The 16,514-nt window shown below is 37.7% G+C and overlaps 1 protein-coding gene across 10 annotated transcripts in view; it reads right to left on the bottom strand.

Moving 5' to 3' along the window:
• MON2 (MON2 homolog, regulator of endosome-to-Golgi trafficking) overlaps window positions 1-16,514 on the bottom strand; it is a 78,850-nt gene that overhangs the window by 34,858 nt on the left and 27,478 nt on the right. For all 10 annotated transcript variants that reach the window (XR_006165298.1, XM_032999818.2, XM_032999817.2 and 7 more), the window contains 12 exons: window positions 13,339-13,468; window positions 12,696-12,793; window positions 11,900-12,025; window positions 10,938-11,132; window positions 10,081-10,205; window positions 9,561-9,700; window positions 6,868-7,021; window positions 4,318-4,547; window positions 3,093-3,174; window positions 2,188-2,369; window positions 861-973; window positions 152-256 (listed from right to left, as the gene is read on the bottom strand). Coding sequence is in view for 9 of the 10 variants with exons in the window: in XM_032999818.2 (XP_032855709.2) it covers window positions 152-256; window positions 861-973; window positions 2,188-2,369; window positions 3,093-3,174; window positions 4,318-4,547; window positions 6,868-7,021; window positions 9,561-9,700; window positions 10,081-10,205; window positions 10,938-11,132; window positions 11,900-12,025; window positions 12,696-12,793; window positions 13,339-13,468 (1,680 nt within the window). In the remaining variant the exon portion in view is untranslated. The remainder of the gene's footprint in view (window positions 1-151; window positions 257-860; window positions 974-2,187; window positions 2,370-3,092; window positions 3,175-4,317; window positions 4,548-6,867; window positions 7,022-9,560; window positions 9,701-10,080; window positions 10,206-10,937; window positions 11,133-11,899; window positions 12,026-12,695; window positions 12,794-13,338; window positions 13,469-16,514) is intronic.

The following is a 16,514-nucleotide window of genomic DNA, read 5'->3' on the forward strand; positions in this document are numbered from 1 at the left end:
CAAGGGAAATACTACAGTACTTTCTCAAGGCAATTCAAAGTACACCATGAGTAGATTCAAAGCTTCTTCTATTGCTTATGTAAAAACTCAAAACCAAGTTATGGCAAAAAAACAAGGCATAAAAGCAAGGCATAAATATTTCTTATTATACCTGAAGAGTAGCCAGGACAAGTTGCCACGATGTACCAAGAACGGCTCCATGGCAGTGAGCTAAGTTGAGTAATGTCCTCATACACTGGATATTTTTTGAAGTCAGCTAAAAAAAAAAAACAAAAAAACCCAACAAACGACTACACAATTTTTATTATTCTACAATAATAGTGTTTCTAGGAAACTTGCAATTTTTACTAAATAGCTTAAAGATTACATTTTGTTTGCACTGGTGCAGTGTATCTTTCTTAATGAAATAGCTTAGTATCTCTCCTTCTCTCAGTCTTATCTTGCTGGGGTTGAATATAATTTGATCACTACCCTCTCCTCCCAGTTTCACATTATTATCAAAGACACAAGTTCAAGTACTCCCGCTTTAAGTGCATCTTCTCCACAAAATCAGTCTACCTTAACAAAAAACATGTAAATGAACCTTCACACACAGGCACATAACAGAGCTGAGACCTAGGGTTTTTCAAAAGGAATGGATGGGAGCTGTTGAGATGAGTCAGATTAAAACCCAGAGTAAATCTCTTTTACAGTTAGAGAACTTTGCTGTCCAGGGCTGTTCCAAATTAAAAGCTTTGGATAGTATTTCAGATAACCATTATTTGTAAGAATGCTGTTTATCTGTTGTCTATTTTTGAGACACATTGAGATGCAGAAAGAAGCAGTTAAGCAGGATGAGATCACTTACAAGTTGTGCTTACCATTACTGTTCCCTGTGGCTGAAGAGCTAAGGGTTGCCCTACTGCTACAACTTGCTGATGAGATTCGCTTGAAGGACTGATCATTTGAACGTTCTGTCCCTGAATGGAATATGCTAGAGGAAAATTGAAAAGAAAAAAAAAATATCTAAATTTAAAATCCAATACTTATTTGTAGAAACACCACCTTCTGGCAAATACATTCCAGAGAATTTTTTTACAGTATTAGCTTTAACGTAGCTCACTTTGAGACCTTTAGCTATATTTAGATTGTTGTATCATTGCCTTACGGAGTTAAAGAAGCCAGTAATTACTCCCTCTGTTAGATATTGCTTGCAATGCATTAATACATTTAATGTCAAGACTGAAATATTTGTGCTAAGGTACAAGCATTAGACTATGTCTCAACCCTGTTGTCTGAGGTAATCGTCTGTATATGGTATCACTGTGTGCTACCATTGTACTATTACATTCAGAAAATGAAGGTGTCATAAACGCTGTGTCGTGATGTTCTTCCAATACAGGACTTCAGGACACCCATTTTATAACTCAGATGTAAAAGGAAGAGTAACCTATATAAAATAAGTTAAGTTCACTGCTTTCATTTCCATAGCGATTGGCGGAGCTCAGTCATGTGGACTGCTTCGCAGACTTACGATCCAATAATGCACTTAGCTTGTGGACTGGCGTAAATGTATTTCTGTTTTATATTAAGAGGTCCAATGTTAGATCAATCTGCATATTCTCCAGGTAGTTGCATTTCTTGGTACATAATAATTAATTTTCAAAATCAGAAACAGTGTACATCCTCAACTGGCATATCCCATGAATTACAACATTCTCTCAGGATGTGGGAAGCATTAATTCAACTTCTTGTAAGCTGAACAGAGCCCAGAATTTAAGATCTTCCATTTACATAACAAGTACTACTACTACTAGACAACTGTAGAAAAGACTGCAGTACACCACAAATGCAGGATGTTCTAGCCAACTCTTAAGTATCTGAGTTGCCCAGACCTTTTCAGAATTTGAATGCCTTAATTACATATCCTAGCAGATCTTTAGGATGACAGACAGACCTCCTTAGAATATGAACTTCTAACATATGCTAACTATTCAGGAGGTTTTAAGCTGACTAAAAACAATACCCAGCAGATGCAGCAAGACTAACCACTTCTGAAAAGCAGGTGGTCTAGATCCTGTCTGAGGATTCTAACAATTTAGTATAGTCAAATACTACAGTTGCATTTCTTTGCAATCACATCCTGAGAAAATTTGGGTTTAGAGGACAATACGTGAAAACACAATTAAGAAAAACCTATATACTTACATTTGCTGGACAGAGCTGCAGTTGTGCTGTTTAATACAGTAAGGGCATAGTGAGGAGGCAAGGATCCTTTGCAAATGGCAGTGATAAAGGCATCTCTTGATGTTACAAGACCCAGTCTTCCACAAAGTGCAGCCATGGTCAGTTCTGCTTTTAGAATATTTTCAGTGGCAGCTTCATCAGTGCTGAAAGAGTACACTTTGTTTAGTAAGAATTAATCCATGACACAGAAGCCGGCAGCTAACCAAAACTGAAAGCAATGAGAATATATACTTTAAACCTGTCACCACTATAAATACTGAAGAACAAGCATAATCAATTAACAGAATTCTTTCAGAAATATTTCCTACAAAATTGATCTTCAGTTCTGAATGACCTGGAAAAGGAGACTGTGAGGAGGTATTTAACACTAATTTCAGGAAATGGTATTTGATAATAAAAGACACTTTGAAAGAGACAAATAAGTTACCAAAGTTATTATGTATCAAATAGCTTTTCCACTTCAAAGACTGCATAGTACTAACCAGTACTGAGATGTTACTGAGTCTCTTATCAAGTGTAATCAGGACATGGGTAGAATCACTTCAGTGTGTTGAAACATTCAGTCAAAGCAAAAAGGAATAAAAATAATTTAAATAGTTTAAATGCAAGCCTTTGAAAATGTAATTAATTGTTCTATATTGAAATATATTGGATGCTGATGCTAGACTTCTGGATACTTCCATGTTGTTTATTCTTAAAAGATCTTTACTCAATCTAGCCATCACTAACCCACGAACCTGTCCGTTCAGGTGCCATGAACTGTGCTCTCTCATACAGCTATCAACTTGACTGGTATCAAAAGTCAGTTCAACTTATAGCTGGGAATGTCATCTTTGAAAAATCAAAAGAAATGAAAGACCAAATACCTTGCATCAAGTAAGAGGGATAAAGCAGCCAGAAGACCACACCAACAAGCATTCACCATTTCTTCCCAGACAGCTCTGCTAACTTGAAAGAAATACATATACTTGTTTATAGTAGAAATGCAGTATTTTACTTAGTAACTTTCAATTATATCACAAACAAAATGCTTGCTACTGCATCTTTTAAAGTGGTTTTATATGTATGTTTACACAGACACGCAAACACACTCACACCAGTACCATTTAAACAGCTGCATTTAAAGTAACATTGTAAAAGTAAAAATGTCACCAACGCAATGTTTATCCTAAATTACACCCAAATCAAACGTCTAACAAGGATATGTATCACTATTTTTAATCTTGGTCTGTAAAAATAAACATTCAGAGGTGCATAAACGTGGGACAAGAAGCTCACTGAAATTCTGCAGTGAAGGAAAAATGCTGTCCCCTGGTATTTATAAATCTTGATTTTTAATTTCTTAAATTTAATTAAGAAAAATATAAATATGTAGTTCTAGCAGACCTACAGTCTGCCGGTTTGTTTCCCACAGGTCCCTGCCCGTCCCGCGCCCTGGCACCGGGCTCCGCGCTGCCTGCAGCACCACGGAGAGCGCCGCCCCCACAACCCACCGCCACTCTCCAGGCGCAACGCCTTCCTCTACGTACACAGAGATTCCTCATCTGTTGCACAAATACAAGCCTCAGTTCCTATTAGTTCTGCTTTTAAAGAAGTTCCTCCCTAAATACTTCAATCTTATATGAAATCGCCCCACTAAAATATTCATCTTTTTATGTTGTTACTAGAAATACATTTTCCTTTTAACGTGGTCGTAACTGCCACGTCTCTCTCAATCAAGCCGTCTCTTGTGACACTGGATCTCGATGTTAAGCAGAACTAAGGACACAGGAAAGCAAAGCAGTGAATGCCTGTTGGCTTTCCCTCACATCCCACATTCATACATGTGAAACTGTATTAATAGACCATAAGGAGTCTATGGCTTAAGTGCTATCAGACAGAAGCAGTACTTCAAGTAATTTTTTTAGACACTACTGCTGTTCCATTGTCAGAAAAAAAAAAAAACACCCACAAAAGCCAACAAACCCAATTCATGAAAAGCTTTTATATACAATTTAGAAACAATAAATTTAAGCAACAAAGCATGAACTATTTTCATCCCCCTTTATGTAAAATTGCTGTATTTTATATAGTGTTTGCATTTTCAAATACCTAGCTCTTTCTCTGATTGGTCAGATACAGACTGCAAGTCTTGCTGCTCTGAAGACTGTGCTGGTAATGAAGTTGTCTCTGTGGTATGACTGACTGTTTCTGCCTCTCCCAACTCTCCTTCAATCATGGTAGTGATACCACGGACAAGATCCAGTAAGCAGTGAAATGCCACTGACATGGCATAGCCTTCAGGAATCGTAGGTGGCTCTACTTTGTCCAACATTTCCAAACTAAAAAATTGAAAGCATGACAAGTAAGTGTGTTAACAGTACCACTGTGTTTAAAAAAAATAAATGTTAAGTATAAACAGGTCCTAAATGCCATCCTTCAAAATTTATGACAATTCAAGAAAAAAAAAAATGTTTAATTAAGTCATTAATAAAAGAGTAAATGATACCCTAAATAAAATAATAAATGAAAGGGTACAAACCCTGAGTACAGTACTTAGATCTGCAAATAAATATTTTTAAAAATTAACACATATAAGCAAGCATCACTGAATTAATTATTCTTTTATTACTTTACTTAAAGCCACTGCAACTGAACCCATTCAGAAGAACAAGAGTACATAGGAACAACAGAGGAAATAGGCCAGAAAGTATGACAGTGTGAACATAGTTATAACAAATTGAGAACAATTCAGACATTCCATTATCATTATCTTTCAAATCCATATGACCGGAAAAGCCTGTCATAGCCGGATAATACATGACCAAGTATTCATCACCTGCAGGCATAGGTAAATAAAGGAAGTTATTTGTACAAAGAGGAAATGTCTACATGATTCACTGCTGAAAATCATGCCATTAAAGCATCACTATGCTGGAACTGCAGCCTCATTGCCACTTTTCTTCGTATTTCACCTTAAAAGGCACACGCTTTTTCCTCAAAAGAACTGCTGAGTTACAAATCCAACAGGAAACAGATTGTAGCTGCCATAGCAGAAGCAACTACACAAGGAGAGTCAAAAACTACCTGTTACCCCAACAACCACAATTTCATCATTTGCTTTGCAAACTACTCTTAAAAAGTCTAGGCATTCCAACTACAGTATACTGAAGACACTTTTATACTGTAGTGTCACCACTCTCTTCTGCGCAGAGGATTGCATGAGAACGGCCATGAAAAATTTGTCTTTGTCTATTTCTCTTAAAAACACTTCCTCGTGTAAAGAAGAAGATGAGGCATAGTGGTCTGGGAAGAGACAGGCCCACTCTGGCAAAAAGACCTCTGCTAGCTCCATTCACAATTCATATCTCCAGTTAAATCACTGAGTAAAAGTATAAGGTGTAGCCACTGTATGAAAATCTAATGACAGCACTAGAAGAGAATCAATGCTAGGATGTGACCCAGATCTGCAGTTAGAATTACTCATCTCCTTACATGCAGGGACTACAGACTAAAGTACAAGATAGGAGAAAAACTGCTGACAAGACATGCTCGTGACAATTCTATAATCTTACACAGAAGAAAAAAAGAATGCAAAAATTCCTGAGAGGGAGTCATGGAGTCACTGGAAGGATTCAAAGGTAACACACAAGGAAGTTCACAGCAGCACAGGAAACTGTGACAGTGGCTGCAATGTTCTTGAGCCAGTTAAGAATAGAAAGTAAGAAAAAAGAAAAGGAAGAAAAGAAGGAGGTTGTAGTAGCTGGCCAAAGCATGAAACTTGCTTTCATCTACTTTTGTTAAAAACGTGCATTTCCAGAGAACAGTCAGGTAAACTAAAATAACATTCATGGCCACTGCTGGAACAAGAAGTCAAGTCAACACATACATGTTGAACTGTTAAAATCTGAGGATGAATTTGTCCCTCTGCATTTCAAAGTCAGATAAAGGAGTTTCTACCTTAATGAAAGTATTGAAATCCAGGCTATTTGTTGATTTCATCAAGTATTGGTATGCCAAAATTTCATGAGATGTACAAATAATTTCCAGTTCAAAAGAGATTGACCCACAATGGTCATGACTGGCATGAAAACAGTTCTGCTATTTTGAAAGTAACATAGTATCTACAGCTCTAAACTGAGAGTGTGATCTCCATTATACAAAGTCATGACAAAGTAATTGGGCATTCTAAACATTCACAGTCTAACCTTCATATACAGGTTATATACCACAATATCCTGTTCAATAAAAACTGTAAATACAATAAACCTGGTGTAAGGAAGCTATTTTTCAATTCCACTGATGTCCCATTTGCTTAATGCCCCTAATGTTTGCCATTACACAACCCAGCAAAAGATTTTTTAAATTGTTACATGCTGTAGTGAGGCCTAAAAGTGAAGAGTTAATACAGCAACAGTAGGGTAGAAAAAAAATCCAACAGATGCTAAAGCCATAGGGGATATCTGGATCAGAATCCAGAGCATTCAGAAAAAATAGCAAAAAATCAGAACAAACCATGGCACTGACAGAAAGTAAATCCATAATATACCTCAACGTCGGTGAAACGAAGCCCTCAATATTCGCTAATAAAAAAATCCTTGGTTTAAGTTGGAAATAAAAAAAATTTGTTATATACATTTTCAAAAAGATAGAGGTACTTACTAGGTAGCTTTAGCACTGCCTTGTACTGTTACATTCAGGATAGGTATCCAAGTGCCCCTGTACTCAAAGGCAGGTAATACAGTTGCACCTCCTCCCATCCCAAGCACTCCTGGGTTAGTTTGTGCTGAGCCAGTATTCCCCGATGCATTGCTTCCTGTTCAGAAAAACAAAGCGATAAAATTAACCAATCTAATTCTAGTGATCAGCAAATGGCCTTTTTCTAGATTTAATTTTTGAGATACACAGATTAATCTGAGATGCCCTGCTCAGTAATAATAAACCACCAACACAAAAACTATTTTTTAGCTCCCTCTGCTGTCTAAACCACAATCTTATGTGTGAAGTAATTAGTTTAAAAGGCACAGCTGATTGATGCCAACTGACTTATTTTCAGTCAGAATATAATGTTTCTGTGAAAGGTATAACAGCATTGGTAATATTCTGTGAACCAACTAACCTTACACGGTCTCAATAAAAGTACATATATTTTAGTGAAGAGTCAGAAAGATACTTAAAAGTTAAGGATCATTTAAATAGTTGCATCTAGAACTCAATAGTAGGAAAAAGAGGTTAACCATTCCAAGAACAAGATTATCACAAACTTTAAAGATTTCAGAAATGCAAAATCCACAAGAAAAAACTCAAAGAAAACTGCAATCTGTTTTGAATCTGTTCCATGCCAAGGTAAAAGAAAACAAGACACATCAGGGAAGAGCTGACAACGTGACAACCAACATCTAGGAGGGGACAAATTTTGGTTCCAATTTAAGAACACAAAAAAAAAGCAGATAAAAGGACAAGGAGTTCTGCAATTATACAATTCCTACATCTAGAAGGAGGTCTATACTTACTAGAAGTAGGTATCACAAGTTCAGACTGTCCGTACAGACAATGGGGAGAGAGAGTCCCCAAGCAGGTGACTCTCAGCACCTAATACATCAGTGTAACAACTGAATGTTGGTGTGCTTGCTTTTAATATGTAGAGAGATTAAACTACTAATTTAGGCAAAATGAATACACACAGAAGCCTGTGAATACACTTTAACACAGTAAAGCTTCACAGATTATAACAACAAAATCATACTGCTAAAACAGAAATGGTTAACCAAACGCTGTCACTAACACACACACAGTTCCACTGGTGTCATTTTCTGTGATCCCACTGAGCAGTTAGGCATAGAACTACTTTTTTTTATCAACCTAACTCCTTAAAGTTGTAATAAGGCTTACAGTACACCAGTATAATAAAAGTGACACAAAACTTAGGTAGATGCAGCTTTGCACTTCTATTAAACAGCTACCTTACTGCAAAACTGAGGCTCAAAAAGCCAACTACAGCTGTGAAAGACAGCCTGCTATGTCAGCACTATCGTTAGAGGTCATCTTATATCAGAAGACTCAGTTTGAAAATTAGGTTGCATTGATCTGCTCTTTGTGTTAGACGTGGTCATAGGAGGAAAAGAAAAAGGGAAATGCATAAGAAAGAGACATGAGAAACACTTGGGCAGAAGGAAGTAGTGAAAAGGTAAAGGAGAAAAACTGGAACAGTAAGCCAGAGAAATAGCAACAGCACTAAGGGTATGACCCTACTGGAGTGCTGTTTCACATGAAGGCAAAATCTAAATCTTCAGGAGAATGAGTATTTTAGAATGGCTTCTCATGCTTGTTACACAATGAAAAGTGCTCTTCTGATTTACCTTAAGTGAATTAAACTAACCCAGAAATAATACTAACAGAAGTGTTCTATCAGCTTCCATACAAACAGCTACTGAACAACAGCTACCAAGAAATTTCTTCACATTATCAATGCTAACACCAACTTGGAATTCAGACTTCATAAGTGAATCCTGGAAGGTGTGAGTCTAAACTCAGACTTTTTAATGTTTATTAATTTAATAGTAGTTATGAGAGATAATAATTATACTTCGATTATCTGTTTATCTCTTCTAAGAAGGCATGTAAAAAGACACCTTTAGAAATTATTTTGATGTTGTTTGCTGCTGAAGCCTCCACTTCCAGAACCATGGGAAAAAGCAGAGAGCCTTAACTCAGATGAAAACGCCTATAAAGGCATTAAGAGGAAGACCATTTCTTCTTATATAAATAAAAATATACCTACTGAAATGCCAAAACCCCGGCTGCAAGAAAAGACAATCAAGTTTAGTTTCAGTAAGTGACTGTTCTCAGCTTACAGAAAAAAGCAATTAAAACAGATCTTTCTTTCTGCCTCTTTGCTTCCTCAGTCCAGTTTTGCCCCTGAATATCCAAGAAGAATTAGCTGTTGCCTCCCTGGAAGAAGCAAACACACACTGTCTTACTACTTCAATTGCACACTGCCATAAATGACATCCCCGCACAAGGAGACAAAAATCAGACAAATTTGTTATGGTCAGAAATTAGAAATAATTCCCTCAGGAAAGTTGCGAGCCAAGGAGCTTAGTCACTGTAGAAGCAGACATGAATGGAGGAGCACTGTTCCACTGTCTGGGGGCTACATCTTCCCCACAATACAGGTAGATAAAATCACCTCTTGTACCAGACCTGAAAACGCTGCTTTGTCTCAAGCTAGCTCTTCACCTTACTGAACACAGAAGTATAGAACTGTACCAAGCCAAATTAATTGAATCAAATCAGAATTCACTATTACAAGAAAATACTAGAAAACTAAAATGATAGTAAGGACAAGGCTTTACCAGTTTGGCTTGGTGTTGCTGATGTGTTCCCTGTGCTTGGTACAAGAAATAGTGACTGGATGAAGGACCCCAATGCGTTCACAATATCACGGAAAACTTTAGTGGAATGTTGCTTCATATCATATGATTGACAAAAGGACCTGAAAATATGTTATAAAATATAATAAGTATTTGACAAATTAGAGACTAAAAGCATAAGTTAACAGCAACTCCCCACCCGAACTATAGACTAAAAGCACATTTTCACTGCAAATATTTAGGTAAATAATAATATTTGGGTTTAGGTAAATGCTCCTTTGACATTGGTAAGACAGAGAGGGTTTGGAATACTCTAATAACTGTAATTCAGGCCTTTGGGGATAATAAGCATTGTCTAATGCGTTATAAAAAATTACCTTGAAGAGTTTGTTGCATTTGAGTTTCTACACATTTACCATGTTTTAGGAAGCATTTTCCACCAGAGAAAAATAAAAAGTTTTCTTAAATTCTATGTAAAAGTGAAACTCAATACATTTAATACCTTAATAGCTGAGGCTGCACACAAAGTCTGTGAATAGATTCTACTGCAACAGCTCTTAGCCACTGTGGTTTGTCTGCATCCAGAAACTTAACCAGCAATGACAGAAAGATTTCACATTCTGTTACCTAAAAGACATAGTTTATATCCATTAAATTAAAAGAAAAAGCCTCCTCCAAAGTATTTTATCCAAAAAATTTCTGTTTCATCTTAGGAGTCCTATCCCAGCAAGTTTTCCCCAGGATCTAAAAAACCCCTTCAACAAGCATTTACTCAAAATTATATAAAACACATAGCTAGTAATCATAATATTTTTGCCAAGCTAATGCCACATATGCAATTGTGTTGTGTTAATTTCCTCACAGACATTGAATTAATGTTCTTACATGTGCTATAGTAAATAAACGAAACATAAAATATTCTTTTTTAGCAAATACTTAAAATCTGGGAGGTAAGAACAGCCAAACATGTGGTTTTTATGCACACTTTGTCAAAGATTTAGCACCAGAAGTCAAAAGCCTCTTAGCAAGTACTAACAAGGCACAGAAATCAACATTACCTAAAGCCAGGTAAACAGTAAGATCAAAAGGTTCCCAAAACCTTAGCTGAAAGGCAGTTAAATACAGAAAAACAACAGCTAATCTACTCTGAGAATTTATATAAGCCCATGTTTAATAAAATCACACATGCAGAATACATGTAAACACAAATACATGTAAGAAGAAAAGAATATTTAGACTTTTCTTCCCTCAATATATGTTAACAGTTCCCAAGAACTAATTAATACTATTACCGATCGCAGTACTGGCACATACATAGAAAAACAGAATTGTATAAGGAAAATTTGAACATACTCTTACCAGCAAACTGTAAAACTGCTTAATCAAAACAGAAACTACTCTCAGCAAACGCATACAGATGGGGAAATACGGTTTTTCCACTGGTGCTGGGGAAGATGATGTGCTGGAACCTTGCCTGAATTTGATATTCGGGGAGAAGAGCTTTATAACAAGAGGGCATACTCTTTCTTTAAGAAGAAAACTGAATTCCTGATGCTGAAAAAAAAAAAAAAAAAAAAAACACAGAATACATTAAAAGCAGATATTCTTTAATTGCTAGCAGTAGCTCTGATTATGCATCTTATTTACATTTACTGTTATGATCTAGCACTCTGACGCCAGGTAAATCTTAGTATAAACTGCACACTCAGGAAATGAAAAGGAAGAACGGCAGTCACCGTTGTAAAGCTACCAAAAAGTATGATGAAATTACATGGTCAGGTTCACACTGTGCACCACTCTTGATGCATTTTGCAAGCTGAAATAGGCTGCTAATACATCATTTATCACATTTATTTTTTTAATTTAGCTACGGTCTGCTAAAACGTGTTACTATAGGATCACAGTGCATTTATATGCAGTAGAACCACATAATTCATAGTCACGACTCTTGATGCTATGCAAGTGGCATGAGGTTAATGTTTTTGTAGAAATAACAATGCCACAAACCAAGTTACGGAGCTGTCACATAAATCACCCAAGATAGGAAAATACATCTTTGGAAGAGATATAAATGGCAAAGCAAAAAGTGAAACAGAGTACAACAGGCTCAACAAAATGCACAAACACAAATAGTGTATGGGAATAGAAAAAAGTGGACAAAAAGCCCACAGTACTTTTCTATCATAAAAATCCAACATATCAAAGCTACAAGTCCTTTAAAAAGTAGTACTCACGCTAAATTAAAGAGGAGTTAATGAATTGTAAATTTTACTACCTATGTGAATAAGAGTCTTCCTATTTCCCCTCCAAGAACTACTCACTTGTAAAAACACTTGTGGAAAGTCATTGAGGACCGACTCAAGAAGTTCAAGGCCAAATGTCCGGGTCATTTCTGTCATACCCACGAGCCAGTAGGGAGCATCAGCATTAACTAACTGACAAAGATCCTTAAAAAGAAATACAGTAGCATTTACATTCTCTGCACAGTCCTGTACCAGCATAAGTTTTCTGAGTCTACAACAAAATCTACACTCTCTCCCTCTTTTCCAATGAGCAGTTTTCTGTTTTCAATGTAAGTTTTCCTCAAATACTTCTTTTACATAAACTATTAAGCAAAAAACTTTTTAAAAGCAATTTCGAAATTTGCTGGTATCCTTGTAGCAACTGTGTTCATTTGTGCCCTCAAAAATATCTCAAGACCAGTGAATTTGCCCAGTCAAGAAGATTTGTATTGGTTTGATGAATACAATTACTACTTCTCATTATATACTCGACTTGAATATACAATACCAAACACAAGAAGCAAGACTAGACTATAGTAGCAGTGTTTGGCTCACGGAAAAAAAGGGTTCTTGAATTTAATGCAGACATGTATGCTTAGCTATTATTTAAAGTTTGTAGTAATACATTCTCCTAGGCCACTTTGTCTTCATATTCCAATCACCCCTCTGGGATACAACATATCATTGGCAATTACAATCAATGTGCATAAGAAAGCCTGAGGCTCTGGTTAAGGACCTCGTCAATATGCCAACAACAAATTTTTTGAAATTTCTTACACAGATGTAAAGTATCCCATCATAACTGCAAATGTATAAATGTACGCTCCCCAGTTACCTGAAAAAGCATATATGCATCTTTAGCACATGGCTTCAGTGTACTAACAGATCTTCTGTTACTGTTTCCTTGAACTGCAACTGGCTGGTCGATAGTACCTGTGTAAAAACAAAAACCAGATTTGTGAACAAAGGAACCGTTAAAAATCAAGTACGCATTAAGTGTTTTTACAAAAAGATTTCAGGAAAATGGCCAGGCAATTCTTCTGCAACTTACCATGTCTACAAAAATAAAGATTAGACTGAATACCAAAGATCAACAATACCAAGCACTCCTTTCCAATAAATGTTCTCGTTAAAACTACTACTGCCGTGTATTTTTCACACACAGTAACCTAAGTTACCTTCACCCTAAATGAAATCCTCACTTCAAATTCCTTCACAATACTAACCAGAAGACCAGTTCTCATGGCTTGAAAAAATTCTAGGTTTTATACATTGCTGTACTGACTTGGACTGACACAACGGCTAAGAATTTCATCTCCTCTGAATTCAAGTAAAAGTTAATAATGTCTGTGATTATTTTTTTTTTTTTTACAACATTTATAGTCTTTTTACTACTTCTTTATCTGGAAAAGATAAACATTTGATGCGCACCTGAAAAACAGGTCAATAGAAACAAGCAGAGTAAGAAGTATGCCCACCTTTGTATCGTTCATCTTCAGCAACCACTCTTTCAAATACAACAGTAACTACCTGCCGCACTGTAGCTGCTGCTGTGTTATTTGTGATATTATCTTTCGTGAAGTGCAATCGAAAACAAAGTACAATTGCCTGAAAGGAAAAAAAAAAGTCACCTTACAACAGTGTATTTTCATCTTGTAGTTAAGAGTCAAGATAGCTGACTGAGAAATGCTTTACACTAGTTTGTCAAAAGGTTGCCTGAAAAAAAATTTTTTTAAATCGTTAGGAATTTGAAGAACCAGAATAAATTTTAGAGATTATCCTAGCCAAAAGCCTCTTTAGCAATCCTCCCCAAAGGTAACCTAGAAGAGGTATTAACTGAAGACATTACAATGTGCCAATAAAACTACAGTCATCATACAGAGAATACATAGTAAATCAATTACATAAAACAACTTGTATGAATATTAATGTCAGAAGGACATTAGGATTATATGGTTAATCACAGAAAGGTCAGTCAACTCTGAAGCTAAAATGCCATTCCTCTCCTACATTAAATCACAATACTTTCATAACCACATTGCCTCAACTGCTAATATTCCCCTCTGAGGTGCGTATTTTAATGTGCCATGGTGCCAGCAGTGATCTGAATACTGTTTCCCATTAGATTATATATTACCTCTAACACAGTTTAATACTTACTTATTTTACAATGAATTTTGAAAATTAACATCTGAATGTGTAGTGAAACCTGTATTTCTTGTTCTTTTGTCCTTATGCTGTGTTCTTGCACTTGCATGAACCTTGATGACACCTGGCTGTAGCACTACATGCTCTAAACCATACAAGGTTCAGAATTTTTTTTTGCTTCTTTCTTGTAAATGATCTGTGGACTCTGCTCAGATGGTATCACCATGTGTTTCAGAAGTCATGGCAGTCCGGTGAAGTTCCCACTGACTGGAAAAGAGGAAACATAACCCCCATTTTTAAAAAATGGGAAAAAGACCACCTGGGGAACTACAGACCAGTCAGACTCACTCATCTGCATGGCAAGATCAGGGAGCAGATCCTCCTAGAAAATATGCTAGGGCACATAGACAATAAGGAAGTTGATTGTTGACAGCCAACATGGCTCCACTAAGGGCAAATTGTGCCTGAACAAATTAGGTGGCCTTCTACAATGGGGTTACAGTGTTGGTGGATAAGGGAAGAACAACTGATGTCATCTACCTGGACTTGTACAAAGCATCTGACGCTGTCCCACATGACAACCTTATCTCTGAACTGAAGAGGAATGCCATCCAGAGGGACCTGGACAGGCTTGAGCACTGGGCTCTGCTAACTCCCATGCAAAGATCCTTTTCCCCCTTTGAGACAGGTGTACTCCGTCTGTTGCCAGCGGGCCTGGTGTCATGTAAACTGACCCATGATTGAAAAACTCAAAATTCTGCCAGTGACACCAGGCTCAGAGCCATGTATTGATCTGCTGGCTCTTCCGGTTTCTTCTCTCATCATTCCCTGCAACTGGAAGAACAGTGAAGAACATGACTTGTGCTTCTGTTCCCTTAAGCAGTCGTTCCAAGGCCCTGAATTCTGTCTGGATTGCCCTTGGACTTCTTGTTGAAACTTCATTGCTGCCTACCTGAAAAATCAATAATCTGAGGGCCATACGAGATTAGGAAGCTTTCTCTTCCCATCTTTAACCCAGGGAGGTAGCAGACTTCCCTGAAAAGTGAGTCTGGTCTGTATATTGGGCCTTCTGTTCCCTTCAGAAGAGAGTCTACCATGACAGTGGCCTATCTGTTTTTCTTTAGGGAAGCAGCTTTGACGCAGAGTGTAGGCCAACAACCTCAGTGACACCTCCAAGCTACATGAATCATTACTGTTCAGTTCCACTTGCTGAGCCTGATACCCATTATGCAGGGGCATCTGGGGAAACGGGGTAGTCACAGAGCCGATGCGCTTGCTGTGCTGGGCAGGAACTTGTCACCATTTCCCCTTATCTCTTAAGTCATTGCATTTAGCCAAGCAGAGAGAGGATGCAGAATCCTCCATATCATATGTCCTGACTGTCTGTTGGGCCTGTCCCACGGAAGGTACGGTGTGATTCCAACAATCTAGCTCTCTCTTGCACTCCCTAATACTCCTCAACCTACTTGCCTCCTCCCAGAGCTTTGTCACTAAGTGGAGGAGTCCCTCTATCAGGGCACACCTCCCACACGTGTGCTCACTACTGCTGGCCATTACTGGTGTAAGATCAAGGTCTATGCTGCAGCCTGGCAGCATGTTCCCACTGGAGCTCTGCCTGGGCAGCTGCATCAGTTGTGGTGGGTGCAGAGCTTAGAGAGGCCATAGCTTTCTGCAGGTTGGACACCACTGCTCCATGGTCGAGCTGGCAGAGCTTCAGCATCCTTCTGCACGCCCTGCCAGACAAATTGCCACGCCATGCCGTGCTCACTAGTGCTTCTTCTCTACGTGTTGTAGGGCTTGGCTGCTGTTGTTCCTGGTCCTGCCCAGGTCTCGTGAGCTGCTGTGGCACGAGCTGTGGGCTCCCGCCAGCTCTCTCAGCTCCCCCGGGGTTCCCCATTTTGGGAAACCTCCGTGTACTGCACTGGAGCACTCTGCTGTGAGTCATGCTGGAACTGGAGCTGCCTGCCTTGGTGACTCAAATAATCTAACAGCAGTGCCTGTATTAAGTGGCTTTTCAAGATGGTTTATCAGTCATTTTCTTAACTTAAATCAGTCAAGCTGAAACATGAACATGCAATATATATCTGGCTCAAACTGAATTTCCCTAAGAACTTTTCAACATGTAAAAAAAACAACTTTCAGATATTTCTTGAAAGAATCTTGGGGGGAAAACAACAAACAAACAAACCATTGCACCATTTTACCCATGCCAGGTAACACTTTTATTTGGTTAACTGAGAAACTAGTAATTCCAGGCCTTGGACAATACCAAGAAGTTTTACAAGATATTGCTCTGTCAGGAATGTTTTTTTCTTACCCCTATCAGAGCCTGTCCAAATTTGACTATACACTTCTGAATATACAAGATTTTAATATGCACTAAGGAAACTGTTGCAAGAACAGCAATTACATTATCCATTAATTGTATTACGTGAGCACGCTTCCGGATCAGGACACAAGACAAGAGAAAGACATAACGGGAAAGACCTTTGCTACCTATTTGGCA

Source organism: Tyto alba, unplaced genomic scaffold (assembly GCF_018691265.1).
Source record: "Tyto alba isolate M040663 unplaced genomic scaffold, T.alba_DEE_v4.0 Super-Scaffold_2, whole genome shotgun sequence".
NCBI classification, from domain to species: Eukaryota; Metazoa; Chordata; class Aves; order Strigiformes; family Tytonidae; genus Tyto; species Tyto alba.